This window comes from Dipodomys spectabilis, unplaced genomic scaffold, assembly GCF_019054845.1.
Source record: "Dipodomys spectabilis isolate Male_0828 unplaced genomic scaffold, ASM1905484v1 ptg000107l, whole genome shotgun sequence".
Taxonomy (NCBI): domain Eukaryota; kingdom Metazoa; phylum Chordata; class Mammalia; order Rodentia; family Heteromyidae; genus Dipodomys; species Dipodomys spectabilis.
In genome coordinates, this window is record NW_024870784.1 from 2,599,179 (window position 1) to 2,626,536 (window position 27,358).

At 44.1% G+C, this 27,358-nt stretch overlaps 1 protein-coding gene across 2 annotated transcripts in view; it reads right to left on the bottom strand.

The window, feature by feature from the left end:
- Positions 1-5,747: 5,747 nt before the first annotated feature.
- The window catches only part of Runx1 (RUNX family transcription factor 1), a 228,623-nt gene continuing 207,012 nt past the window's right edge, over positions 5,748-27,358 (bottom strand). For both annotated transcript variants that reach the window (XM_042687256.1, XM_042687255.1), the window contains 2 exons: positions 15,552-15,713; positions 5,748-10,100 (listed from right to left, as the gene is read on the bottom strand). In XM_042687256.1, coding sequence (XP_042543190.1) covers positions 9,622-10,100; positions 15,552-15,713 — 641 coding nt within the window. In that variant the 3' untranslated portion in view covers positions 5,748-9,621. The remainder of the gene's footprint in view (positions 10,101-15,551; positions 15,714-27,358) is intronic.

Here is a 27,358-nt window from a genome sequence, read left to right on the forward strand (position 1 = left end):
ACTCCCTGTGTGAACACTTACTGATACACAGAGTGAAGGGTTGGGGACAAAGGCAAGGCAAGCATCAGGAAACCTCTATGAATCACCAAAAGGCTGCTCCTCCCCTGAACAGTGGAGTAGGAGAGGGAATTCGCTTGGGAAACCAGAGAGGCTACAAGATGTGTAATTTTACTCACGCCAGCGTTGTGACACATGCTGTACCCATTTCATGTAGGGGAAAAATGCAAAGTTAAGGCTTGGGTGATTTGCTGCCGCCTCTGGTTATAGAAATTTAATTCCATCTCAACCTTTGTTTCCCTCGCCACGGCGTGTGTGCTTTAGAATTCAGGTGTCTCCTTTTGTGTGATGGTATTGGTTATTCCGATTAGACATCCACCCCAAATCTACCAGAATTTCATCTTCTAAATCTGTAACTCTACATTGTATCACATGGGAGGTACTGGGATGTAGAACCTCAACGTGATGGCCTTTTAAAAAAAAATTGTCAGTCACGAGGCTTGAACTCAGGGCCTGGGTGCTGTCCCTGAGCTTTTGTGCTTGAGGCTCGTGCCATGTCCACTCTGAGCCATAGTGGCATGTCCAGTTTTCAGGTGTTTAATTGGAGATAAGAATCTCATTGACTTTCCTGCCCAGGATGGCTTTGAACCAAGATCATCAGGTCTTAGGCTCCTGAGCAGCTAGGATTATAGATATGAGCTACCAGCTCCCAGCCAACCTGATCACTTTTGAAGGAACATAATTCAACCCGGAACAGTTATATTACTTCTCCTAATGAAGACCCCATGCAAGTGTATTTCTTTTGCCTTTTTTAGTCTTTTTTGTCTTTTGGAAGTACTTGAATTTGAACTCAGGACCTTGTACTTGCTAGGTAGCTACTCTATAACTCAATCCATGCTTCCAGCTCATTTTCCTTTTGCATTTGTTATTTTTTTTGCAGGATCTCCTTTTTCTTTTGTCCGACTAGCCTGGATGTCAGTCCTCTTCTTTATATCTTCCGAGTAGCTGAGATGACAGAGTCACCAACACACACAGCTTTTATTGATTGTGATGAGGTCTTTCTAGCTTTTCCTGCTAGTTTTTCAGCACCATGCAGCAGCTTAGATGGGAATATTTTTAAATACCTGCTGTTGAGGGCTCAGGGCTGGATTATGGCTGTGAACAGCAACTGGAAGCTGGGAAGGAATGGGGGGGCCAATAACAGAACAAAATTTTTATAGAAATTTTCTCTTAGTCATTTGAATATAATTCATGTAATAGCTCAGATGACTTTACCCTTCCCAGCCTGGTGCTCCAAGCAGTCTAGCTAATGGTGTGTGCACACATGTGTATGCTGTGTGCATGTATAGGTACATACGGCATTGGAGACAGAAATAGCTCTGAGAATTGTTCCTTTATTTTACTCCTGATAAAATTGTTCTGACCCTGATTGGGCCCATTGTCTTTCTTTCTCTCTTTCTCCCTCCCTCTCCTCCCTCTCTTCCTCCTATCCTTCTTTCCTTCCTTCCTTCCTTCCTTTCCTTCTTGTATTGGGGCTTGAACTCAGGTCCTAGTATTCTTCCTTGGCTTTTTGCTTAAGATTGGTGCTTTACCACTTGAGCCACATCTTCACTTCTGCTTTTTGCTGGTTAATTGGAGATAAGTCTCTTGAAATTATCTTCTTGGACTGTCTTTGAACTGTAACCCTCAGATACCTGCCTCCTGTGTAGCTAGGATTACAGACATGAGCCGCCAGTGCCCAGCTGCTTCTTCCTCCTCCTCTTCCTTTCCTCTCCCTGCTCCTCTTCTTCCTCCTCCTCCTCCTTCCTTCCTCTTCCTCTGGTTCCTCTTCCCCATCCTCTCTTCACCTCTCTCCCCCCCTTTCCCTTCTACTTCACTTTTTTGAGACAGGTTCTTGATCAATTTTCCCAGGCTAGTCTGGAACTAACTAGGCTAACCTTGAACTCAAGATAATACTGTTTCAGCCTTTAGAGTACTAAGATTACAGGAGTATTTTGTAATGCCTGGCTATGTTCAGTCCTTCCTTCCTTCCTTCCTTCCTTCCTTCCTTCCTTCCTTCCTTCCTTCCTTCCTTCCTTCCTTCCTTCCCTCCCTCCCTCCCTCCCTCCCTCCTTCCCTCCTTCCCTCCCTCCCTCTCTTTGTTCTTTGCCTTTTTTTGTTGTTGGTATTGGGAGGTGATTTTCAATCTGTATCTCTTCACTTTTCAAACATCTCTGCCAGGTATGTGTGCAAAGAGCTAGGTAAAACTAGGACACAGGGCAATGAAATGTGTTTACTGTTGTTCATGAATCGTGTCCTAGTTTTATCTAGATCGTGCTTCTCCTCTGTCGCCATGATGATTCCAACGTTGAAAGCCTTGGCAATATTCATTAAAGTCTTTCCCAGTGTTTTCAGGTGGAGTTACATGAGTACTGTTTTGGTTTTTCCTTTCCCATGTCTAATTATGGCCCCACATGCTACACTTTGATGGTTTGTTTACTACTCTGTAAGACGGCCTACAGTCTAATTTGTGAGTCTCCTGTAGAATGGAAATGTAATCCCCTAATTAAAAATTTGTTAATAATTTCAAGAGGGCAACAGAAGAAAAACCAACTAAGAGTGTGGTCCGTGAAGGTGGCGTGAGCACCCTCAGTTTCCAGTGTCCAGCACGCCACTGTGCTAGATGAACAAAATCAGTTACTACATGGATTGATGTAGGAATAGTTTGATGAAGGCCAACCACTTTGTAAGCGACTTTCAAAAAGGACCCACAACTTTTAGTTGACTCAGGAACATGAAATCACCACGGTGAGATTTAAAAAAAAAAAAGAAAGAACATGACTGTGAGCAGTTATTTGTAGTAACAAATAATGATACTTTGTATGCGTGTTCAGACTTTTCATCTTCAAAACACTTTCAAAACATTAATTAATCCTTACAAGAGCATCAATGAAATTAAAAGTGCAAGGAGAATTTGAGGCATTCATCATTTAATTACTGGACTGAGGATATGGCCCAAATGACAAAGAGCCTGTGAAGCAATCACGAAACCTCTAAATTCAATCCCCAGTTGTTGGGTATTCTTTTTAAAAACAAAAGACATCAAATTGGCTGGGAAGGTGGCTCAGTGGTAGGGTGCTTGGCTTGCATGCATGAGGCCCTGGGTTCAATTCCTCAGCACCACATAAGCAGAAAAAGCCAGAAGTGGTACTGTGGCTCAAGTGGTAGAGCGCTAGCCTTGAGCTGAAGAGCTGAGGGTCAGCACCCAGGCCCAGAGTTCAAGCCCCACAACTGACAAAACAAAATAAAAACCCAACAAATTTAATTACCAATATTAGAAATGGCCACACAACTGTCTTGGTACTTGAGCTCTTAACATTTTTTTTATCATCTCCCTATGGGGGAGATGAGCATGGGGACTCAGTTTATTGTATCAGAAGGGAGGCAGAGGTTCCTGAGTTACCTATCCCAAGGTGTGGGAACAATGCAGAAAGGGGGAAAACAAGAGGTAAGTTAAGTACTGGTGGCTCATATCTATAATTTTAGCTCTTCAAGAAGATGAAATCTGAGGATCATGGTTTGAAGGCAGCCTAGGCAGGAAAGTCCATTAGACTCTTAACTCCAATTAACCACCAAAAAGCCAGAAGTGGAGCTGTGGCTCAAGTGGTAGAGCACTAGTCTTGAGCATAAAAGCTGAGGAACAGGAGCCAGAACCTGAGTTCAAGCCCCAGGATTGGCATACATTCACAAAGGGTGCCTTGGAGGAAGAGCAATCTGACATACACGACTCCATCCAGATGTTCAGGCCAACATCCAAATGCAAATATTTGGTATTTTCTCCTACAGGCCAGGTTCTTCCACTGAAGTACTTTGGTGGCTCACCCTTGTAAACCTAGCAACTAAGGAGGCCGAAATCTGAGAATCACGGTTCAAAGTCATGTTGAGCAGGAAAGCCTGTGAGACTCATCTCCAATTAATCAAGCCTGCTGGAATTAGAACTATGGCTCAATGTTATAGCACTAGCTTTGAGGACTAAAGCTCAGGGACAGTGCCCAGGCTGAGTTCTAACCCTAATTGCAGTACTAGCACAACCACAATCACAACCACAACCACAACAACCACTACCGCCAAAGGAGTGGGATTTTCTTGTTTTTGTTTTTATTTATGCTAATCATGGGGCTTGAACTCAGGGCCTGGGCACTGTTCTTCAGCTTTTTGGCTACAGGCTAGCATTCTACCACTTGAGCCACAACTCCATTTCTGGCTTTTTGTGGTTAATTGAAGAGTCTCGTGGACTTTTTTGCCCAGGCTGGCTCTGACTCTCAATCCTTAGATTTCAGTAGCTAGGATTATAAGCCAGAGCCACTGGTATTACACACAGAGGTAATGGAACATCTTCTGGTGAGTTCCCCCCTCCCCCCTTCTCCCAGTACTCAGTCCAAATCTCCAATAACCTAATGTTAACATGAATACATCTCCTATCACTTGGTCATTGGTCATTACTTCCCAGTGTTAGGTCCTCCTATGTTTCTGACAATCTGAGTTCATCCTTTACATCATTTCAGATGATTCATGAGGCCCATGAGACGGCAGTTACAGAAGTAGAAGTATTAGGTAGTAGTCCTTGGCAGGAAAGTGATTTGAGTCTCACAGTCTTGAGGTTGAAAGGTTAATGGCACGAAGCATAGAAATGGCAGTGAGGAGGACTGTCTTTGACAAATTCTTAACCACTTCCCAAGCCTGGCTCTCCCCTTATTTACACATGTGAAGGTAGATGAGTACAAGTGACTTCAGGTTGAACATATCCACATTCTACTGTTTGCGTGCATACTGTTTTTCCCACGCAGATACTGGAAGTTTGAACTCAGGGCCTCATACTCTCATTTGTTCCACCCCCCCGCCAGCCCCCCAATTCAAGTGGGTACTCTACCACTTCTGGCTTCTCATTGGCTAATTGGAGATAAAAATCTCTTGAATTTGTCTGTCCAGGCTGGCTCCAAATTGTAAGCCTAGATCTCAGCCTCCTGAGTAGCTACCTGGCTCTGTCATAATACTTTTAAAGTAAGGATTACAAGATTTCTGGGTTTTTTCCCCACTCGAAGAACCCAGTGTGTCTTGGCCTTCTCCAAGTCATTATCCCTCAGTAGCCAGGGCATGCTGGAAGAATGAAGGGGAGGAATCAGCTTTAACTTGGAGTTATTGTGAAGAGTATTTTGTAGTATATTGTATGTAGGCTTCATCTGGCAGCCAGTCATTCATCTCAGACTGAAAGACAAAACTAATTTGATAGGCTGTATGTACTTGTCAAATTACTTGCCATTTGCACTTGTTATATTGGATTTACAGAAGCAACTTTTGTACAAAGAAAGGCTCCAATGGATTCTGGGGGGCCCAAGCAGCCCAGCTTCCTGCACAGATGGAATGTGATGGAGCCCCTTGAAAGGTGGGGGGACGGGGGGGGGGTGATCACTCAATTATGTTTAGTGGATGGCATCAATGGAGTGGCTGCTCTTCTGTGAGGTTGATAAACACCTTAAAGAGGGAGTTCTGGGGAATTATTTCCACTATTATCTGGTTTAAGACTTGAGCTTCACATTACTCCCTCAGGAAGTTTTCAGAATATCAATGCCAGAGAAGAAAGTCCACATGTTAATTTCCAGGATGTTCTGTTACCAAATCTCTTAATTGCCACACAAATAGCCAGTAGGTGGGACCTAAAGAACTCTGTCTCATGGTAAGAGAATAGGTATGTTTCAATAGGTTTGTTATACTGTGATTTCAATTTGGAAGTTTATTTTTTTTCCTTTGATTTTTTTTTTAATACATCCAGAATAACACAAATAACCAACAGTTCATTTTGGTTTTTTTTTTTTTGCACATTCATTTCCCCTAGAACAAAAAGTGAACTTAAAAAAAATTGGAACCATGCTATTAGCTGTTTACAAAAGTCAGTAAGAAAGAAATAGTTCGTTTAAAAGTCTAAAATAAAGTAGAAAGAAGCACTTTTTTCTACAGTATTTAGCAAACATAAAGTCCTCAGAAACATACAAAAATTGAAAAAAGTTATTACAGGCATTAACAATACTTTATAATGAAGCTTAAAATCTATTTACATACATAAATACAATTAACTTTGTTGATGCAACCCTTCTGGAGGAGAGAAATAAAAGCCAAATGATCAGCTTTATCAATACTGACCTAACTTGAAGGGAGGGAAGAAATTCCCAACAACCAACCAACAACAATGAAAAAAATCCCAAATAATTGTATACTGTAGGGTAAACAGAAAGATATTTTGTTCAGATGTAAAAAAGAAAGTTTTCTTGAGATTGTCAAACCATTTTTTTTCATGTACAAAAGATCCCAAACATGTCATTCCCCCCCAGCAAAAAAAAACAAGAAACAAAAAAACAAAAAAACCAAACCAAAACAACAAACAAATCCCAAACCATCAAAACCCCAAATCACTAGGATGGAATGTCCCAAGGAAACAGGTATTTCAAGAAAGAAATCTGCAATCCTAAATTGTAGGACAGTTAAGTGTAACCATTCATTTCCTTTCTAATCAGAGCACTTCTGTTTATCTGCACAGAAACCTTAGGCAGCAGAAAGGCTAACTCACTGATTGTGATTTGCCAAGGAGGAAGATTTCTGTTGCTGTATTTGGACAGCAAGCAGATCCAAAATGGTTGGCAAGGTCTCTATTCTGCTGGAAGAAACCCATGAACAGGAGAAAGGCTGACTCAGACTGTTCTCTATGCAAAAGGAGAGCTGGATCTCCTTGTGGTCTGGACCTTGGTTATAGGATGGGTGTGTACCACCTCTTTACAGAGACTGAGAGAATGTAGGATGGAGACTAGCGTTTGGAGGCGGAGGGGAAGAGGAAAGGGAGGGTTTGAGAAGGGAGGAAAACATTTCCAGATAGAAAAACAGAACTGAAATGTTGAATTTTTTAAATGGGGTCATAAATAAGCAGTAGAAAGGGTTTATTCACTCTCTTCTCCTGGACAGTGCTCCCAGATACATACAGTTATTACACGACTAACTGCAGGGTCTTGCTGATGCTGTTATTTACCTGAAGACACTTTAATTTAACCAAAGGCAAATGAATGCAATTCCTTAGATAGAAAAATGTGTTTCTGCGAGATCTATTTCCAAAAGAACTAAGGTTTGATTTTTGTTTTCTTAAAGGATTAAATACTATCTAGGCTGGTAAGGGTTTATAAAGCTGTGAATGGTCAAACCAGCGAGTCTACAACAAAGTGACCACGCCACTCCATGCTTGGCGCTGAGAGTAAGGTTCAGCGTGAGAGATTATCTGATTCTCCTCTTAGACCACTAGGTCAGATTTGAATTGGAGTATCTTCAGGTACCAGGATTAAAGTGAAAAATAATTTTTTCCTTCATCTTTCCCCAGCATTATCTCAGGTCAGATTATGACAACATGTGCCAAAAAGAACATTTAAGAAATATTGGAGAAATGGGCTAATAGTCCTTTTTCAGAACTGAAAATTTAACTTTCTAAACTGTGATCCAAAAATGTAATATGAAATAACCTATGTAATTGAGTTGTAAAGGGAGCAATATCTAAAATAAAAAGGAGTATTATTCAGAGTTTCTCCAAGGTCTGCTATAGCTCTTCTCTATTAAGAATGACCTGTCAACCACAAGCTGCTTTATTCTTTAACTCTTACCAAAGTGCTACTGCATGTGTAAAACAAATAATCATCATCATCATATATATATATAAACTCAAAAATAAGTTGTTTTAAATAAGTCCAGCTGTTTTGCTGCCTGCAGCCAAAGATCTAATTTGAATGCTTAAATTTATAAAATAAAAATCAAACACTGTTCTGAAGTCCTGCTTTCAAACACTCTTCAGAGTTGACCTGAAATCATTTCAACTAATTTAAGAGGTACATTAAACAAACAACCAGATCATTTTGAGCACACATGTCAAAATCAGCAGTTAATATTTACCAGTTGTACAACACCTGCATTCTGACAAGTCCTCTAATAAAAATAGTGCCACAAACTTTACAGTGACACCAGATACAACTGAATTGTAGCTATGGGCAGCAGTGAATCTTTCCTGTCACGCTGGGGCACAGATAAAAGTGCACATAACCTCCCCCATGGGTTAGGGTCTTAACCTGGTGGAAGCAACACAAATATGTTGGGGAACAACTGGGATGGGAGTCCTGTACTGATGGGATGTTCTGCCATGTACTACCCTGAGCAGGCCCAGGAAAATTAGTTCCTTTGGGCCTGCTTTTGGCCTACCCACTGGAGACCATTGTTCCTCAAAGGCACCTGGTCCTATCCCTTCTCTCAGCATCTTGTGGGACAGCCACAACTTTTGTTCTGCTTCAGTGAACTGGTACTGTATCAGAGAGAAATATTTTCTTGCTACCCCAGACTCAAGCAGTTCGGAAATTCCTAAATTCATTCATTTGGTTCTTTGTAAATAGTGCTTCTCCACACAGCTTACCTCGGATGCCTTCTGTTACAGAGCATGTCTGAAATGATCAGAAGGTCTTTGAGTGAGCTTACCCTAGGCAGAAATTAAATCCTCTCTGCAGGTCTAATCATTGGCACCTCCTGAATCCTCTGAGACCAGATTCTACCTTCTCTGTTTGAAGCTAGATGACATCCTTGGCTAAGCTCCATACTTCTGATCGTGGGAGTGACCCTCAGTATCAAAAATCCTATTGAAAACATTGCTGCATTAGCTACCAACTTGTTTGATTAACATGAAAGGGAGTTTAATGTAAACAATATTTCTAGATAACCAAGCCATCACATAACCCATCCTTTTTTTCCCCCTCAGCTTTTTTCAGTACGTTTAACTTTGGCTACTATTAAAAAACAAAAACAGAAATGTAGTACTTGATATTTCTCTTCTTAATATAAGTACAATTAAATAATTAAAAAAGTATCAACATATAAGTAAATGTCTGAATATCAAGATACATAAATAGGGATTCCTTGTGGGAATACAGTAGTTAAAATGACCCAAAGCTGTAGCTGTCTCTCTCAAAAAACAAAAACCCTACACAGAAGTCCAAAAGAAAAGTTAAATAAACCGTACAGAAATGGGAATCCTATTTAAGTGTCAAAGCAAGAAAGATGCTCAGATTTTTATAGATAGATATAAAAATAAGAACCACCGCAATGCCGATAAGCATTTTTTTTTTTTTTTTTGCCATTTATAAGGTGCGGGGTGTGGAGGGGGGGGGAAGTAAAGAAAATCAGGGGGAGAAATAAACGCCAAACAGGACGCGGTGTCCCCCTCCCCCCATCATCAAAATTCCACTCTCTGGAATAAACAACTTGGTTAAAAAGTGAAGTCAAGGGTACAAAACCTTTCTTTTATTCACAGCATTGCTAACACGGAAGCATTCACAGTTTCCCTCGGCAAAGCCTCGCTGGCTCCAGCGGACGCACGTGGACGCCGGCACGCGGGGTCGGCGCGTCCAGGTCTGCCGAGGGCCGCGGGCCGGTGGCGGGGAGCGAACTGCGCGGGCTTCGGTAAGTGCAGGAGGCCGAGGGGGGCCTGGACGGCAGGCCCTCCCCCGGGTCCGCGGACGGCCCCCGGGGGGAGGAGGAGGAGGGCAGCCAGGGCGGCCAGGACGCGGGCCTCACTCAGTAGGGGCGCCACACGGCCTCCTCCAGGCGCGCGGCGGGCGCCATGTTGGTGGGCGAGTTGCTGTGGCTGCCCTCGGCTTCCACCACGTCGCTCTGGTTCGGGAGGCTGGGGTTGAGCAGCGCCGCGCCGGTGGACGCGTTGGTGCAGGGCGGCAGGATGCGCGGCGGCGAGCGCTCGCCGCCCACCACCGAGAACTGGTAGGAGCCGGCCGAGGCGCCGTAGTAGAGGTGGTAGGGCGGCGAGCCCGCGGGGAACGGGCCGCCCTGCGCCTGCGACGACCCGGGGTAGGGCGGCGGCAGGTACGTGTGGTAGCGCGAGGCCGAGCTCATGGCCGACATGCCGATGCCGATGCCCGACGTCACCGGCGTGGGCGAGTAGGTGAAGGCGCCCGGGTAGTGCATGCGCGGGTCCGAGATGGAGGGCAGCGCGGGGAACTGGCGCGGGTCTCCGAAGGCCGTCAGGTCCGGCGCGGCGGCTGCGGGCGGGAGAGAAAGGGACGCGTGACTGCGGCTGCGCAGCAAGGATGGCTGCTGCGACTGCGCAGCAAGGATGGCGGGACCGACGGGGGGGGGGGGGGGGGGGGGGGGGGTTCCGCCGGAACGCGCCTGCGCAGGAAGCGCAGGAAGCGCAGGGCGGCCCGGGAATACCCAGAATGCCACGCATCCGAAGTCAGGGATTGCCTGGGGTGCTGCCTCTCGGGAAGAAGGTGCTTTCTACCCAGAATGCTATGAACGCGGAAAGAGAGGATTACCCAGGATGTCATGCGCCCCGAAAGTGGAAACCACCCAGGATGCCACTACCCGGAAGTGAAGGTCTACCTAGAATGGCATGCACCGGAAGTGGAGGACTCTAGAATTGCACGTGCCGGAAGTGGAGGATGACCTGCAAAGCTAAGCACCCGCCAGTAGATGATTACCCAGAATGCTACGCGCCCGGGTTGATGGTAAGAAAGGCGCTGAATAATGGTAGAAAATAACACGGGATATCGGGTACGATGGCATGTGATATATCCCTCTGCATTTTGCCTACCTCCATGCTACCCTTGGGAATTTTTAGAGGGTATGAATGCCAGGAAAGGTTTCTGAATAGATCAGGGTTTATCAGGTTATTTGGAGGGGTGGTTGATGTACATTGTCGGATGTCCTCTAGAGTGACAACCCAAATGTGCCCTGTGATTGCCAAATAACATGAAGGTGGGTACGAGGGAGGGGTAGCCGGCCCTGGCTGAGAACTACGACGCTAGGGTCTGTCCTTCAGAACTACTGATTAAATGAGCAGGCCAGAACCATGATTGTTACATCTACAAACTCAAAAACAGCAACAAAACAAAAAAGTTGTAATTCAACGTTTAAAACTTTAAGCTCTCAATTTAGCACATGGAATACATTTAAGTTCTGATGGCACAGGTCCTGTGTTCTTTTGGGTTCAGGCTGGCAGGAGATACTTGAGGGTGCTTGCCCTGAAAGGAAAGCTACCAGGGTAGATTAATATGTTTTTGGAAGGCATCGGTTGTTGATCAACTTCCTCATATTTCAAGCCTATTATTCCAGCAAGGAGAGCTAGTTTGATGGGTGTTTCTCTGTCTCTTTGTCGCTCTCTTCCTCTTTCTCCCGCTCTCCTCCAGTCCTTCCTCTCTCTTTCTTTCTCTGTCTCTGTCTCTTTATCTCTGTCTCTCTCTCTCTCTTACACAGCTCCTTCCTTTCATTCTTCCCTCCATGCAATGATCTTTTATTGCTCTAACACATTTTTCAAAATGGACTGTATATTTGGGGTGAATGGGATGCGGGGATAGACTACTCATCAGATAGGTAATTAAAGTTTATAGAAACAGTGGAGGTCTGCAGCAAATCCCTCCATTAATGAGGAAACCAGGAGTCTGACTTTCAAACAAACACTCCTGTTAATCTTTTCAAAGCGAGTCAGACATGTGGGCAGGGAAAATGTTGTAAACTGACAGCGATTCTGGGGCTGCCCTTCCTTGGCTACTCACTAGTTTATTCTCCAGCCAGGCCACACCTCATTCCGCAGGGTTCATCCCTGCCCCCTAGCTGGAGCCATCTGTGAGCAAGCCCTGTGTCACTTGTTTTGCTTGCGCAGAGAGCTGTGACATGTTTGAGAGTTAACAGGAAGCTTGACTCCATTTTTCCAGTTAGATACACATATATATAGTCTAGGGAGAAGCCAGGGTAGAAGGAAAAGCATTAGGCAAATAAAAATCAATTTGTTATCATCTCATGTAATGCTCTGGACACAAATAAATGACTCTGCCCATTATTTTTCTTGCTTCATTTGCCCTGAGACAAAAAGGTGAATTCACTGGAAAAATGAATGAAAGGTCACCATGTTTCACAGCAGTGTCTGGACATGCTCTGCCAGTCGGTTCCAACCACTGCATGGTAATGTGGTGATGGTACCAAGTTACTGGAATCCTGAGTGAGTCTGCAATTTGTCATGGGCATAAGTCCTGGAATAATGTTACAGACTCAGCTGTTGGGAGAAAATAGTTCTTTCACTTGTGGGAAGAATATTTGAAAGATCTGAAATATTGCCTGTGATTCTTCTTCTGCCTACATAGTAGCACTGTCATTTTATAAAACATCATCCACTGGGTCAAATTCTTCTCCTCCTGTCTCTCTGACTCTCTATCTTTACACACTCTATCTTTACACACATATACACACACGCACGTGCGCACATGCACGTGTGCACTGGTCCTAGAGCTTAAACTCCCCCCTACCTCCAGCCTGGGTACTGTCCCTGAGCTCTTTTTGCTCAAGGCTAGCACTCTAGCATAACTGCACTTCCTCCACTTCTGGCCTTTTAGAATTTTTTTGATAGTTAATTGGAGATAAAGAGTTTTACAGACTTTCCTGTCTCAGTTGGCTTTGAACCATGATCCTCAGATCTCAGCTTCTTGAGTAGCTAGGATTACAGGTGTGAGCCACTGGCACCCAACTTGGTTTTCATCTGTAAGTCTGGTTTGACATCCCTAATTAAGACTCATCAGTCATACATAATTTACCCACGTAGCCATCGCTCATGTATCCTTTTGGCTGGTCTGGTGTCCTCTTCTTCAATTCTATAGCAGTATGAGTGGAAGTGGAGACCCTTGATATTCACAGGGAGCTTTTTTTTTTTTTTAAGAGTAAGAAATCTGGGGATTAGGAGGTTCAGTTATTTTACTTGGATCGATGGTGCTAAATATTTGCTAGGACAGCTCTTTGCTCTGTAGCTTTACATGGATGAAAGCAGCTCTACTCCAGCCCCTCCCACTGCCCCCACAGGATTAACCAACCTGAGCAGATAATGGCTGCCTTAAAAGGATCTTTTGCATGACTCAGATTAATGCAAGCTGTCTGTCGCCCAGGTTGGCAGCTAAACATTAATTTTTTTTTTTTACAAAAAGAAAAAAGAAAAGTAAACCTCCAGATGACAACTCTTTTCAGACAAGGTGTGGAGTCTGTCTGCAAAGGCCAGAGAGAGAGCAAGAGAGAGAGAGAGAGAGAGAGAGAGAGAGAGACAGACACAGAGATCTCAACCAGAGCCCCAGTCCCCAGGACAGAAGCAAGCCCCGGTGGGGTTGGGCATAGGCTGAGGGGCAGTGCACAGAGCTGTGGGGTGAGGATGAAAATGTGAAGCAGCCACAGAGGAGTGTCAAGTTTTCAAAGCCTTCGGCTTGGGCAGCCACTTTCTTTCATGTGTCTCAGTCTTATCCTGCCCTCAGGTTTATGACAACACTTTTCAGGCCTGTGCTCCAGGCTTGATTTCTCAGAGGAAGTCCTGCCAAGTTAAAGAGCAGTCTTCCATACTGTTCTCTGCCACTGGTGAAAACTCGTCTGGAATCCTTTGGTCCTCCCTCCCAAGACAACAGAGGGTCATCCCTGCGTGCAGATGTGGGACATGGCTGGGTCACATCCCCATGCTGAAAAGCATCCTTCTTACTCTTTGGGTAATCAAAGGCTGCTTATGGAGAAGCAGAGCTGGGATTTGAGATTTGAAGTATACCTTTTATTTATATCTTTAACAAGACGCCACCATTACGTCTGAACACTGGCCGGCTAGAGGGGCTGGCCCCTAGAGTTCTTGGACACTGAGGTGCCAATCTTGGGTAGAGACCAAGTCCGATGGTTTATGTAATAAATTCCAAGGGACAGACCCACAGCAGGGACATTTCCAAGGGAAACATCATTGTTGCAGATGTAGCCCGTGGCCAGCGGGCTGTGCAGTGCCACCATGCAGTACTAGAACAATCGGGAAAAGATGTCAAGTGCCTTTGGAATCAACCTCTGTCTCCAAGGGATAGGCTTTAGAGACAGCAAGTTTAACAGATGCCACAATTCCCGTGGGTCTCTCCCTACCCCATAAACTAACAGGTGTTAGGAAAATGCTGGCACGGATGGCCAAACAGTGTGAAAACTGAGCACCTACGCTGGTTCTTTCCTACTTTGCCATCGCACCCAACTTGGGGGTGGGGAGAACTGCCCACCTCCTGTGGACAGTTACCAATAACTAGAGACATTTCTGATGGTCAGTCTTATGGGGGGAGGGGTGCCCCTGGCATCTCGAAGCCAGAGGTGCTGCTGCAGATGCTGCAGGGCACAGGAGAGCCCTCCGGCAAGCGTGAGTTCTTTGGCCCAAGTGTCAGCGCTGCTGTGATGCTGCTGAGTGGCTCTGAGAAGTCATTCTGTGTAACTCGAAGCAGCTCAGGCATCTGGAGGAACCTCAAGTAATCACGACTGTCTGGAAACACCGCATTGCACAAGATTTCAACTGGCAGACACAACTCCTTTGCCCCTTTGCCTGCTCCCCTAATCTGCTATCATCTGATCCCTGGGCCTTTTGAAAAGCTAAACCCACCCCTCCCCCTGCACACATGCAAGTGTGTTTGTAGGCTTCATCATGCTGAAGTCCTCTAAAGGATTTTCACCCTTTGGTTCAGCTCCAATTTCAAAGCCCCAAACATTAAGTTGCTTCTTTTGCCTTCCACAAAGGAATTTTTCTCTGTAACTTCAATTTCCCTGCCCACGAGCAAAGGTGAGCGCCAAGCCCACAGGGCTGGCAGGTTAAATGACTAATATTTAATGAGCTCGTATTAACAACAATTATACTAACCATGACACCTGAGCTCTCGGTCCTTCCTTCAGCCTGAACAGCTCTCAGTTGGGAATGCCTCATGGGGGAGTGGGGGGTGGGCGGGGGACTAGCTTCTTCCTATTCCACATGGACTCCATGGACGTACTGTTTGCAGGCTTGTGAATTCATCAACGCCATGTGGACCAGACCTGTCAGTCTAGAATTCATTTGGGGTGACTTCTTGTCTTTCCTTTCTTTCGGTGTGTGTGTGCGCACATGCCAGTACTGAGGCTTGAACTCAGTGTCTGAACACTGTTCCTTAGCTTTTTTGCTCAAGGCTAACACTGTACCACTTGAGCTTCAACTCCACTTTTGGCTTTTTGGTGGTTCATTGGAGATAAGTGTCTCATAGAGTTTCCTGCCTGGGCTAGCTTTGAACCGTGATCCTCAGATCTCAGACTCCTGAGTACAAGCATGAGCTACTAGCACTGGCCAGGAATGATTTCTTTACTGAAGGTGCAAAATCATGTCCTTTTGATACTGTGACCTTTCGAACTATTATCCCTTTATCCATTACCCCTCTCTGGCAGACATGAGCAATCTCTGAGTTCCTGAGGAACTGAATTCCAAAAGAAAATCTTCCTCCACTTTCACAATCTAACTTTTAAGTGTCAAACCAAACCAACCAATCAGACAAACCAAACCCAGTGCGTGGGCCTGGGACAGTCATGTCTCTCTGGAGACCGTATTCTGTTCAGTGAATTATGTGCTGCTCACCCCCTGTGTTCCCCTCCTCTAGTCTCCAACACCTTCCTCTCTAGCTGGGTTGCAAATATGTTCTCAAGAGGCTTACATGAGAGTCGACTGGAGAGTTCTGCAGAGAGGCTCGTCATGCCGCTGGCACGTCCTGGTGAAATGGGCGTTGCTGGGTGCACGGAAGGAGGGGCGATGGATCCCAGGTACTGGTAGGACTGATCGTAGGACCATGGTGGGGATGGCTGGATCTGCCTGGTGTCTGCAGAGAATCAGGTTTCTGGTTAAGTGGGGTGGGATTTTAAAAAAAAAAGAAAGAAGAAGCCTCTACATGCAAAACTAGGAACCTTGGTTTTAATTGCTGTGCATGCTTGTAGCCTGTTTACCAGTGTTTACTAAGCATGCTGAACCCAACTCTCCCATGCCTCTGTTGGATAATTCCATACCCCGCCCCAAATATGAACACACACTGGAGCTTTTGTCTGGTAACTCTTCCTTCCAAAAGTAAGTTTTACTTAATCATATTAATAATGATGTCTGCATTAATAATAATGTGCGAAGCTCTAGACTATCAAATAACTTCAGGTACAGAATGTTCTGCTTCAGACTTACCAGTAATTATAATTATCATAAAAATATTTTATAAACATGGGTAATCTTCTGTCTATCTGGATTAGGTAGAAGAATGTAAAATTTGGGGACTTTTTTTTGTACCTTGGGCAAAAATATTCTATAGGCTTGGATGTATTATTTAGGCAAGTGTCTTCTAAGAATAATGACAAAAGAGAGGAGGAGAAGAGAAGAATGAGAAGAGAGCAAAACAAAACAAAACACACATCTATAGGAACAGAAAAAAAATGACAGCCTGGAAGATCTGGCAGGGAAGCTGGCAATAAACTGCAACAACCAGTTGTAAGACAAATCTGCCAGGGGCTTCTTTTCAACAGCTGAAGTTGGCTACTTTTTTTTTTTTTTTAATGGCCGGAGCTATCTTTTTGAGCTTGTGTGCTGTAGATTGCCATTGTAAGAGGCCTGGGATAAAGCAGAGACCAAAGCCTAGCTTCCAACTATTGAGACACAATGAATTTTGTGCATCTGACTCCAGCATTCAGAGGAATCTTTGTTTTGTTGAAGCGGGGTATCACCTTGTTTCCCCAATTGGCCTCTAACTTGCTTGAGCCTTCTGAGTCCTGGGATAATAGGAGTGTATCCCACACCTTGTTGAAGTCTTCGTTGTCAAAAGCATCACGTTGTTTGCTGTGTGTGTGTGTGTGTGTGTGTGTCTAGGGAGAGTGAGACTATTCATAGGCAAAATGTACAAGGAAATTTGTACTTTTCTTGAAAGTTAAATGTTAATTTTTTTTTGCATGCCACCTTCTTGGTGGACAAAGAGAACAGCAATCCAGGAAGGCAGAGTTCTTTAGGAAAATACTGGGTGCCCATTTTGCATATGTCATTAGCTAAAGAAATGAGCTGTTCCTGATAATTATAAAATATTTATATCTGCTGCCTCTGGGGGCTTTTCATTTAATTAAAGTTTATCTCTTTTGAAGTGTATCTGTTTTTCTATTTATCTCTTTGAAGTTCCCCCAGTGGACTACAGAATCAGACCTCAGGGGACCAAGACTTCCTCCTCTCCCTTCTCTGGACAGTCAGCCTTCCTGCCTCACACGGCTTCTCCCCTGCCCTCTCCCACTTCACCTCTTCACTTCTTCTCTTCCCTTTCCTTAAAACAATGGAATATATAAATCTTAAAAACCCCTCACTGGTTCCTGTGGAAAATACTTTAACTTGGAATCTTTGAAATCCAGTAGTAAAGAAAGGTCTTCATTTCCGTTTACATTTTGGAGGATTTGGAGAGATGGCAAGGAATAAAAGAGTTGGTAAACTCAGCAGAAACGAAAATGTTCAAAGGCAGGTGGAACTCCCGTGTAATCTCACAGACAGGGCAGGCTGTGCTGCCACACCATGTTAGGCGAGTGTTATACTCCTCACAGGAGGGGAAAAAATGCCACCAGATACGCTCAGATAGTTTCTACAGGCCATGCTTATGTTCTAGATACATACATTTACCAAGTGAGTATATAGTGCTCAAATATTTTAATCACTTAAAAAGTAAACAAAAGAGGTTTTATAATTGTCATAAAGCCCTCTGGGGTGTGAATTGTGGGATAGTAATTCATGCCTTGTTCTGTAGACAGCCTAGCACTCAGACCCCGTGTCGAAAACCACACTAAGCATAAAGTATTATGCCATGATTCATGCTCTGTCATGTTTTACTGTAGTGAAAAAGTTGTGCTCGGCTTTTCTAAACTCATAATTAAACCATGCCAACGTTGCATAATATTTCACAGCCTTTTAAAAATATGCTTTGGTAAAATGATCTTTATGATTAAAGTCCAAGTTCTATGATTTTTTTTTAAACACAGGGTTATAGACTCAACAGCATCTTGCTTCACACCGTGACTTAGCTTTCCCCATGCTGGAGTGCAGCTGTACTGTGCAAGCTGAAGTTCTCCCTTCCCTCAGCTCTCATTCCTGTGTCCAGAGGAACTGTGCTTGGGCTCCCTGGCCCTGGTGGGCCGGCCAGAAGGTGGTGATGGAGAGCCTTTCTTTGCATTTCTGGGTTTTTTCTCCTCTTGTATTATGAAAGAGAGAAAGGAAGGAAGGAAGGGAGGGAGGGAGGAAGGAAGGAAGGAAGGAAGGAAGGAAAGAAGGGGGAGGGAGGGAGGGAGAAGCAAGCAAAACCAGGCACAATAATAGAGTTCCTTCTGTGTTTAACATCAAGTACCATCTTTTCTGGGCTGAGACCACCATGAAGACATGAAAGCAAGCATAGAAATGGTAGTGCCTCAGTAAGCCTAGAGTCCTGGACTGACAGGCAGAAGCAGGCTCCTGGCCTGTCTATTGGTGGGTTAATCACGCATGCCTTCTTATTCACCTCCGACAGTCAATGAGCTCTAAGCCCTTCCCTGGCTGAGGGAGCGTGGTGACATTCTCATTCAAAGAAGTTTTACTGGGTAGTCCTTGGTGATGCTCGTGGGCTAAGCAGAGTCAGGGAAGACTCAGGTGAGGAATGTGAAGTGAGGAATGGTGCTTGTAATCATAACTATGTGTTTTCTGGGAAGAGGAAGTAGGGAGAGATAAGAAGAGAGTTATCTAGTAAAGGCCTTAGGCTGAGGAAAAGAACTACTGTCAGTCATTCTCCAAAGCCCAGAGATACTTGTTCTTGAAGAAAGGCATTTTCTCCAGTTAATCCATCAAAAAGCACAAAAGTTTGTTAAACATATATTGTGCCAGGCGTGTGCTAATTTAGTCAGAAAGAATATGGTCTCAGTCCCCCTGAAACTTGCAGGAATAAAGCCCAGAGAAAACTCCATGATGCTTGGAAAGGCTTCTTTCTCTCATCATACTGAGAGCTGTTGCATTTATTTAGTCACTCATTCATTCATTCATCCCTCACATCATGAGGTTATTCCCTGTTCATTCACTAATGTTTCCACAAATATTACTGCTAGCACCATTGTGTTGAGGACTCACCAGTAAATGGATTATAATCCCTGCCTTATGGGAATTACAGCCACTGGGATAATTTAAGGGCAGTATCTGGGCTGACTGCTAAATTAGCTGTCTAATTGGGACTTGCAAATAGGTATTCCCAAGGTAGAGGAAAGAACTCTAGTGGTGTTTATCACATGCTTATATTCTGCCTCTGAGAGTAGGAGCCTGGGAAAGCATAGAACTTAAGTCAGACAGATTTCAGTTGGAATTCTGCCTTTACTATGTACTAACTTTCTGACTTCAGGAGGGTCTCATACTTTTGTGGTCCACAGTTTTCTGATTTTCAAGGGCAATAATAGGGAATAAATAAATAATAAATAAAATACAATAGGAAATATAAAATATGGAAACTATAAATAAAAAATGAAAATAAAAAATAAACCATTTAGAGAGAAAGCATCACAATTTCTGCCCATAGTAAATGTCTGAGTCATTTTTCTTTTTATCATTGTATTACTAAAAAGGAAAAGAAATACCTTCAAAGAAATGTATCTGCTATTTCCTGGTCGGGCAATACACACTTAATCCAGGGTGGTGTTCGGGTACGACTGTTCTGCTTAGCTAAAAGGTTGGTAGCCACACTCTTTAGTTCTGAAGGAGTTAGGCTCAGGAAATTAAACAGTAAAAGAGTAAGGAAACAAAATTCGAGGAGGATGAAGACAAGAATTCCATCTCTCAACTGACTCCATTTTTTAAGAAATAGATTAGAAAATTTAAATTGGAGTCTTTCTGTATCTTACTTGTTTCATGATGAATATTGTTTTGACTTAGCTACTTTACCAAGGCCATTTTGTAAAAGGTTATTTTCAGTTCTTGATTAGCAAATAATGGGTAAAAAAAAAAATAGAAGTCCCCTTTCCACATTCCTGAGTTCCACTCCCTTCTATCTGAAATGAAAGGAAAAGGGGGGTTGGTGGGAGTGGGCTGGGGAAGGGGAGACTGAGAACAGCAGAAAGTTCAGGGTTCCACTGCACATTTCATTTTATAGAAAATTACAGTGTGCGTGCACGTGTGCATTCACACACACAATATAGCAGTGTCAAAATCTATCTAGAGTCAACAATGACTCTATCAGGAAATTTGTGTCCAAATGGCTTATTCCTTCCAGTTTCGGCTCCAAAATGTGAAGAACTAGAGTCACCATGTTTGTCTTTTCAGGAAAAAGAAAAAGAATGTACTGAATACATTAAAAATCCCTGACTTCTCTTTTCTTTTTTTTTGGGGGGGGGGGAAGGGGAGAAGTCCGATCGTGGGGCCTGAACTCTGGGCCTGGGCGCTGTCCCTCAGCTCTTCAGCTCAAGGCTAGCGCTCTACCACTTGAGTCACAGTGCCACTTCCGGGTTTTTTTCTTTTTGCTTATGTGGTGCTGAGGAATCGAACCCAGGGCCTCATGCATGCAAGGCAAGTGCTCTACCTCTGAGCCACCTTCCTAGCCCCTCCCTAACTTTTCTTGGATCTACTAGAGACTTGGAATTGAAGGACAAACTGCCACTGCAGGATTCTTGAGAGGTAGACAAATACTGAGAACCACAGTGAAGTCTGCTTACCAAGAACAGAAGCTGCTGGACTCATAAACGGATGGGAACACAGAATGCGTATTTGACAAGCTGGTGGCTGAGCATAGGTGAGTTCAAGAGTATGAGATTCCTAGGAGCTGCATTCTGGTCTGGGAGGGGCACTCGTGTGGTTCTTACATGATCCAGTAAAATCACAGTGGTAAACAGCTCAAAGAGATTTAAGACATTGACTATTTAAGAAGGAGGTCATAGGGAAGCCCAAGGAGGAAAGAGGGACAAAAAGAAGGACAGTGAAAGAACTGGAAGCCTTTGACCACTATCATTGCAGTAATCATTAAGTAAAACTATCTTCTGCCTAGATTCACAGAAGAATTCACACGACAGGCCCATTTCCTCAAGTCCTTATTACCTGATACATCATGTCTAACTTTTAACAAGGAAGGGAAATAAAAAAAAAAGAGACAAGCTTCATAACAAGACTCAAATATAAGACAAAATTTTCAAATCACCACACAGGGAATTTATGATTACTATATTAAGGGTTCTAATGGAAAAAAAAAATGCAACGAGAATGTCAGCAGGGAAATGGAAACTCTTAATATCACTCAAAAGGAAATTTTGGAAGTAAAAAAAAAACACCGTCATAGAAATGAGCTCTAGCACATGGCTGAGGAAAGAATCACCAAACTTGAAGATGTATCAATAAAGAGTTCTCAAACTAAAAGATTCAGAGGGGAAAGGAGGAGGGGGAGAAGGGGAACCAAGGAAAACCCTAAGAGCTATGGGAGAATTTGAAGACCTATAGCATATGCACACTTGGCATACCAGAAGGATAAGAAACAGAAAATATTTATAGTATTAATGCAAGAGAATTTTTCCAAAATTAATGATAGACACACAACCACAGATTAAGGAACCTCAGAAAGTATCAGGCCAATCCCAGCATCAGTGGCTCATGCCTGCAATCTTAGCTATTAGGAGGTTGAGATCTGAGCATGGCAGTTTGAAGGCAGCCTGGGCAGAAAAGTCCATGAAACTCTTATCTCAAATTAGCTATCAAAAAAGCTTGAAGTCGGGCTGGGAAGGTGGCTCAGTGGTAGAGCGCTTGTCTTGCATGCATGAGGCCCTGGGCTCGATTCCTCAGCACCACATAAGCAAAAAGAAAAAAGCCGGAAGTAGCTTTGTGGCTCAAGTGGTAGAGTGCTAGCCTTGAGCTGAAGAGCTGAGGGACAGCGCCCAGGTCCAGAGTTCAGGGCCCATGACTGGACCCCCCCCCCCCAAAAAAAAAAAAAAGCTTGAAGTGGAGCTCTGGCTCAAGTGATAGAATGCTGACCTTGGGTAAAATAACTAAGAGATAGCATCCAGGCTCTGAGTTCAAACCCAGGACTGGCAAAGAAAGAAGAAAGAAAGAAGAAAGAAACAAAGAGGAAAAAAAGAAAGAAAGAGAGAGAAAGACAGGCTGGGGGTTTAGCTCAGTGGAAGAATGCTTGCCTGGCAAGTGCAAGGCCCTGAGTTCAGTCCTCAGCTCTGGAAAAAAAAAAGTGAGAGAGAAAGAGGAAGGAAGGAAAGAGGGAAAGAAGGAAGGAATAAAGGAAAGAAAGGAAGAAAGAAGAGAGAAAGAAAAGAGAGGAAGGAAAGAAGGAAGGAAGAAAGAGAAAGAATAGTCAAGCCAGATAAATACCAGGTCAACATCTGGACATATCTTATTCAAACACATCTTATTCAAACTTCAGAAAACCAAAGAAATGGGAAATCTTTAAAGAGGTTGGGAGTAAGGCTACCTTAACTACAGAGGAATGAGGTTAAGAATCACATTAAATTTCTTTTCAGTAACCATATAAGACATGAAATAAATGCTGAAAGGTAAAAGGCACCAATTTAGAATTCTATATTCAGAAAAGTTATCCTTTAAATGTAACAAACAAAACTAAATCATTGCCTATAGAAATGCCTTGTAAAAATTATAAAAAGTGCCACCAGGGGAGAAGGAAAATGATATAGATACTCAGATCTACATGAAGAAAAGGTCATCAGAAAAGGATATTGTGAGTTGGATTGAAAGATAACTGTTCAAGATGACAATTATTACAATGCATTGGGCAATTATAGCATGTGGATAAATGAAATGAATGACAGTTATGAGATGATTAGAAAAAGTGACAGTATTATTTGATGTTGGGCTTACCTTAGTTACATATTTTTTTATTTTAAGGCAACCATTGAAACTATTTTTTTAAGTTTTCCCATGAAGGAAATAAGAGTTAAACATGATGCTGAAAAATTGCTTAAAAGTACAATTTATGAGATAATATAAAATGTTCAGATAAAACAAGAAGCCGGGCGCTGGTGGCTCACGCCTGTAATCCTAGCTACTCAGGAGGCTGAGATCTGAGGATCGAGGTTCAAAGCCAGCCCGGGCAGGAGAGACCGTGAGACTCCTATCTCCAATAAACCACCAGAAAACCGGAAGTGGCGCTGTAGCTCAAGTGGTAGAGCGCTCGCCTTGAGCTGAAGAGCTGAGGGACAGTGCCCAGGCCCAGAGATCAAGCCCCAGGACTGACAAAAAAAAAAAAACTAGAGAAGAAAGCTGGATGCCAGTGGCTAATGCCTGTAAATCCTAGCTACTCAGGAGGCTGAGATCTGAGGATCATAGTTCAAAGCCAGGCTGGGCAGGAAAGTCCATAGGAATCTTATCTCCAATTAGCTACCAAAAACCTAGTAGTAGAGCTGTGACTCAAGTGTAGAGTGTCAGCCTTGAGCAAAAAACCCCTAAGGGACAGCACCCAGGCCCAGGGTTCAGTGCCCAGGCCCTGGCACAAAACAAATTAATGAATAAAATTAATGAACAGAGAAAATCAGGAGGAAGAAAAAGGACCAGATGCAACAAATATAAGTATTATAATAAATTAATCCATTATCATCAATAAGCAGTTTAAAAATGGATGGTTTACATGCACTAAGTTCAAGACAGAAATTGTCAGAGTGTGTTAAAAAATAAAAGGCTGGGAAGATGGCTCAGTGGTAGTGTTTGCCTTGCATGCATGAGGCCCTGGGTTTGATTCCTTAGCATCACATAAGCAGAAAAAGCTAGAAGTGGCACTGTGGCTCAAGTGGTAGAGCTCTAGCCTTGAGCTGAAGAGCTGAGGGACAGTGCCCAGGCCCACAGTTCAGGCCCCACAACTGGCAAATTAATAAATAAAATCCAACTGTATGTTGCCTACAAGGGAATCACTTTGAATATGGACTCAGGTTAAAAGTAAAGGGGTGGGACGAGACCTATGATAATAACACGAATCTCACGAAAGCCAGAGTAACTCAACTGACTGAAGAAAAAGGAAGATTTTTCAAGATTCAAGAGAGGACTTGAAGAATATATATTCTTTATGATGTGTTTACTAAACAATAGTATCCAAAACCCTGAGGTAAAACCTGATAGAACTACAAGGAAAAGCATATTCATTCATTGTTATCTCTGAAGACATCAACTCCCTTCCTCCAGTCATTGATATCTCAAACAGGCAGAAAACTAGGACATTGCTGACCTGAACAGCTCAGCCAATCAACTTGATCTATGTGACATTTGTAGAGTACTCTACGCCATGGTACCAGAGGACACATTCTTCTTAAGCTCACATAGAATGTACACCAGGACAAGCTACATTTGGAGCCATGAAATACACTTTCCACTTTAAAAACATAGGATTCATTTATATAAGGTCCCCTCCCCCTCAGGACACATGGATTGAAACTAAGAAATCCATAACCAAAATATAGTTGGTGAAGTCCTACGAAGTTTGAATATTAAGCAACACACTTCTAAATGACACAAAGGTCAACTAAGGCTCAAAAGAAATTAAAAAGTATTTCAAACGAAATGAAAACAAACATCACCATTTGTAGGGGCAGACTAAAAGCAGTGTTTATAGAGGGCAATCTATAGCGATGACTGCGTCTACTCAAAAACAAAGATCCAGAATCCAGAATCAATAACCAAATCTTCCATCTTAAGAACCTAGAAGAACAATATAACCTTAAGCAGGGAGAAGAAAAATAAAAATTAAAGTAGAAATCAATGAAACTGATTGTAGAAAATAGAGAAAAAAATCAATGAAAGGAAATGCTTGTACTTCAAACCAAAGTCTAAGATATCTTTGTGTCCCAATAGCCAATGAGAAGATGGGGGAGACATCTACTGGGGTTACTCTGTGCCCTTTGAAAACACCCACCCCTCAGAACCTGGATTCCCACAATACCACAGAAGGGTGACATCTTTCCTCCACCTGGGCCAGCATACAGACAAGGCTCCGTTACTCAGTGTCATTAGAAAGTTCTTTCCTTGGCTGTTTGGCTGGTATCCCAAATCTTCCAGTCACCTCTCAGAACCAGTTAAAAATAAAGAGTGGGCAGTTAGCTACTCCACAGGCTTCCTTGGTCATCTGTGTTTTTTTTTAAGCCAAAACGACTCAGTGAACGTAACCCTAGGAGCACCCTGGCTTTTTCCCTAGCGGATTTTTCCCTTGTTCAGTGTGGAAGAAGGAGAGAGGTTCCAGGGTGCCCTCCTGGTGCACCCCAGGCCTGGGTAGCTGGTGTAATGCCCTCCCGGACGGGATGGCTCAGAGCACACAACAGGATGTGACTCAGGACACAGCCATGTGAGTCAGTTTCCAGGGTGATGTGTCAGGGCCAGCCCCAGGGGAGGTTTGCAGCTTCTCATCTGGGACCCTTGGGAAGGCAGATCTCAGCTCCCCTGCAAAGCTAAAAATGGCGGGGCGGGGGGATACCCCTAGATGTTTCACCATTACCCTCGGAGTTGTGGGATATCAGATTTCAGGGCTCCAGGTCAGTTAGGTAAGTCTGGTTAGGAAAGGGGCTTTTTCCCTGAAAGTTCCACTGTTCTGAGAAGCAGTGTTCTCTCAAGCCTCTGTGGTAGAGAATTAAAACTAACACGGCTTAAGAAGGAAGAATCACAGTCACCCGTGTAACCCTTGGGTGGCAAGCACTGGATTAACACCTATCAGACTATCAGTGAAAACCCACGATAAACAGGCATCAGTTCCCATCACCTTTGGATCCTGGGGTGGGGGAGGAGATTGTGAAAGAGCCCCGGGATTTGCCAATCGCTTGTCTCCAGCTTCCGACATCTTGGTTAGTCATGTGCACTTCAGCTACACTCACTGTTCCAGCAGTTATTCTGAAGGGCAGCATCCAGACCCAGCTGGGGCAAGGGCCTGCCTGGCTTTGCTGTGTTTCACACAAGCCTTCAGGGTTTTGTGGGGAATCCCTCCTCACTGCCAGCCAGTGGGCCTCTGGTGGGGGTGAGGCGGTGGGGAGGGAGAGCAAGCGCCTGCCTTATCTCCACCATTCACCACATCCGGGACCCAAATTCCTCACAGAGCTCAGGGAGGCTTTGTGACTCGGGGTGAGTCTGAAATACTTGTTCTGAGCATCAGGGCCACTCCCAACCCTGAGAGCTCACCCCACAAGTCCTTTTCCTCTCAAACCTCAGTTTCCTCATTTCTCAAAATGGGGGTAACCAGACTCACCTGCCTCACAGGTGTGAGAGTTAATTAATGTTTGTGGTGCAGCTTTGAGATCCACAGATGAAAGGCTCTCTATAAATGCAAAGTGCTATTCCTCATTAGAGTTGCCAGACAGTTCCCAGGGGAAACAGTTCAACCCTCGCCACGAGGCCGCTCCCCGCAGCCAGATCAGTCTGAGACGTGTCTGGAAAAGGGCTTTTATTTAGGCAGAGTCCTCTCTGAGGCAAGGTTCAGGGATAAGTCACTGGCTTCTAGAGAAAGATGGGTGTTTTCATAACCCATCTACTCTGTCGGCCTTGGCTCCCTGAAACATAGGGTAAGGGGGGTGGCTTCCAGTCGCTCACAGGGTGCAGAGATGGTCACTTCCAGAACATGGAGGGCGCCTGCCGTCTCTGCTGCATCTTCAATGCAGACAGATCCTCACCCTGTACTTCTGTATTCCACCTTCCATGCCTACACTCGAGGCCAGGAGAAATCCAGAGGATGACTAGAGAATTTGGCCATGATAAGGCGTGTTCTAAGTTTTCAGCACCCTGCCACATCCTCCCGTTCCTCCAGGTCCTTTCCCTCCAGCACACAGGGCTCTGTGCTCTCCTCCCAAGTTCCTTCCCCACTCATTAGACCACTTGTTCCTTCCTTGAAAGAAATGAACTAGAAATACTGTGTTCAAGTACTGGGAAAGGCCCAGGCTGGAGGCTACCTCCAGCTGATGGGAGCCCCCAGGCCTTCCCAGGGGAATTAGTCATCTCTGGGACTAAAGAGATACCGTGACAGCTGTCCCTTAGGCAGATCATATTGAGTAACCCGGCTGAGGCGGTAAGGGTCCTTGTAATGCCTCGGGTGGTGGCAGGCATGAAGAAAGGGAAGTGATATTTCCTTTGGGATTTGGGAGCCTGTAAGATGATAGACTCCTCCCGTCCTGTTCATTGCCACTATTGGAGAATATGATGCTTTGGATCCCAACTTGGAAGGACATCCGGTCCTTAAAAGTTATCAGCCATGCCACGACAGCCCAGCTTCTGCTGGAGACCAATCCAGCCAACCCTATAGCTCGGGCCCTCTGTGCCGAGAGTTACTCTTGAGCCAACATCCAGGATGCTTGGTAGACAGGCAGAGGGAGGCGCCTCTCTATCAACGCCACCTCTGGGTTCTTGCTGTGTGTTCTCTCAGCTGCAACTTTACTTGAGCACTTTCAAGGTTTTGTCAAATGTCAGAACTGCTTGAAAAATTGTAAAGTAGCTTGAAGGGCCCTAAAGTAGTCTGTCACCATGACCTCAACGTGTCTGTGT